The sequence below is a fragment of the Capsicum annuum genome, unplaced genomic scaffold (assembly GCF_002878395.1).
Source record: "Capsicum annuum cultivar UCD-10X-F1 unplaced genomic scaffold, UCD10Xv1.1 ctg9349, whole genome shotgun sequence".
Classification (NCBI taxonomy): Eukaryota; Viridiplantae; Streptophyta; class Magnoliopsida; order Solanales; family Solanaceae; genus Capsicum; species Capsicum annuum.
This window is the reverse complement of record NW_025895379.1, coordinates 1-1,066: the sequence shown is the minus strand read 5'-3', so window position 1 is coordinate 1,066 and position 1,066 is coordinate 1. Positions and strand designations below refer to the sequence as shown.

The 1,066-nt window shown below is 39.3% G+C and overlaps 1 protein-coding gene across 1 annotated transcript; it reads right to left on the bottom strand.

Moving 5' to 3' along the window:
• Positions 1–233: 233 nt before the first annotated feature.
• LOC124895712 lies at positions 234–1,043 on the bottom strand (the record flags this gene model as incomplete). Its single annotated transcript, XM_047406141.1, is given in 1 exon segment — positions 234–1,043. A coding segment is annotated over 1 exon segment (383 nt), but the record flags the coding sequence as incomplete, so codon positions are not given.
• Positions 1,044–1,066: the final 23 nt, after the last annotated feature.

The window sequence follows — 1,066 nt, the reverse complement described above, 5'->3', positions numbered from 1 at the left end:
TGCTTTTTGCCTAATTGCTACATAAACACGTATTACATTTTGACCTTACCAGTTTGAAAGGATCAAGTGTTAACCGTGAAAGTAAGTACAATAATAAAAGACTGAAATTGAAAACTTACAAAGTTTTATTGAAATTGCGAAAACATTACAAGGAGTAGTTTACAAGAGAGAATGGGCAGAGAGAATTTCTTATGATGGGAAATTTTTTGATTTCTCCTTTTAGTGTAGAGACTTCTCCTTTGAGGTCTGCGATAGAAGGCTCAGAGGGAGGTTTGAACTTTGCCATTACTCTAGTCATGGAGAAAGGCTGAACAATAGGTTTAGGTTTGGAAGTGCCTTCATCGGAAGAAAGCACAAGACGCTTAAGTTCTTGGAGATACTTATGTCGGAGTTCTTCATCATCGATATGTTCTATGATGTCAAACAATATTTCTTTTGGTTTGTCTGAAATGACATTGATGGTTCTGCGGGTGCAGGTGCAGAAAGTGCTATTGCACTCACAATCTTGTCCGGATTGGGAGCTATCAGACTCGTAGGCGGCGTTGATGTAATCTTCGTCGCTGTATTCATCCTCGGAAGAGGAATAAGAGTCAGATGCTTCGGAGGGATCTTCCATTATAGAGAAGAGCTTTTCTTTGGTTTCATCAGTCAAATCAAGAAGATTTATTTTCTTCTTTTTGCCTGATGTGCAATCTTTGGCTCTATGGCCTGTTTTGCCACAAGTCCAACAAGTATCTTTGGATTTTGAGGAAATCTTGCGTCTGGTTTTTCGACGAGGTTTATTTGATTCCTTATAGGGATAGGAAGTCTTTCGTTTAGGATAAGGCCTTTTATGATGCTTTGGAGGCTTTCTTTTATGCCTCCTGCTTTCATTGAGGTCCGTGAAACCGTAGTCGTGACAGAAGGTTGTCAGACCATATTTATGGTTTTGCTTAAGCTGTTGTTTAAGCTTAAGGTCCGTACAGAGTTCTATTCCTGTGGTGGTGATGAAACTTACTAGATCACCGTAGGTAAGAACGTTATAAGGAATTTGACCCTCGAATCTATCCTTAAGTTTTGTTCGAAC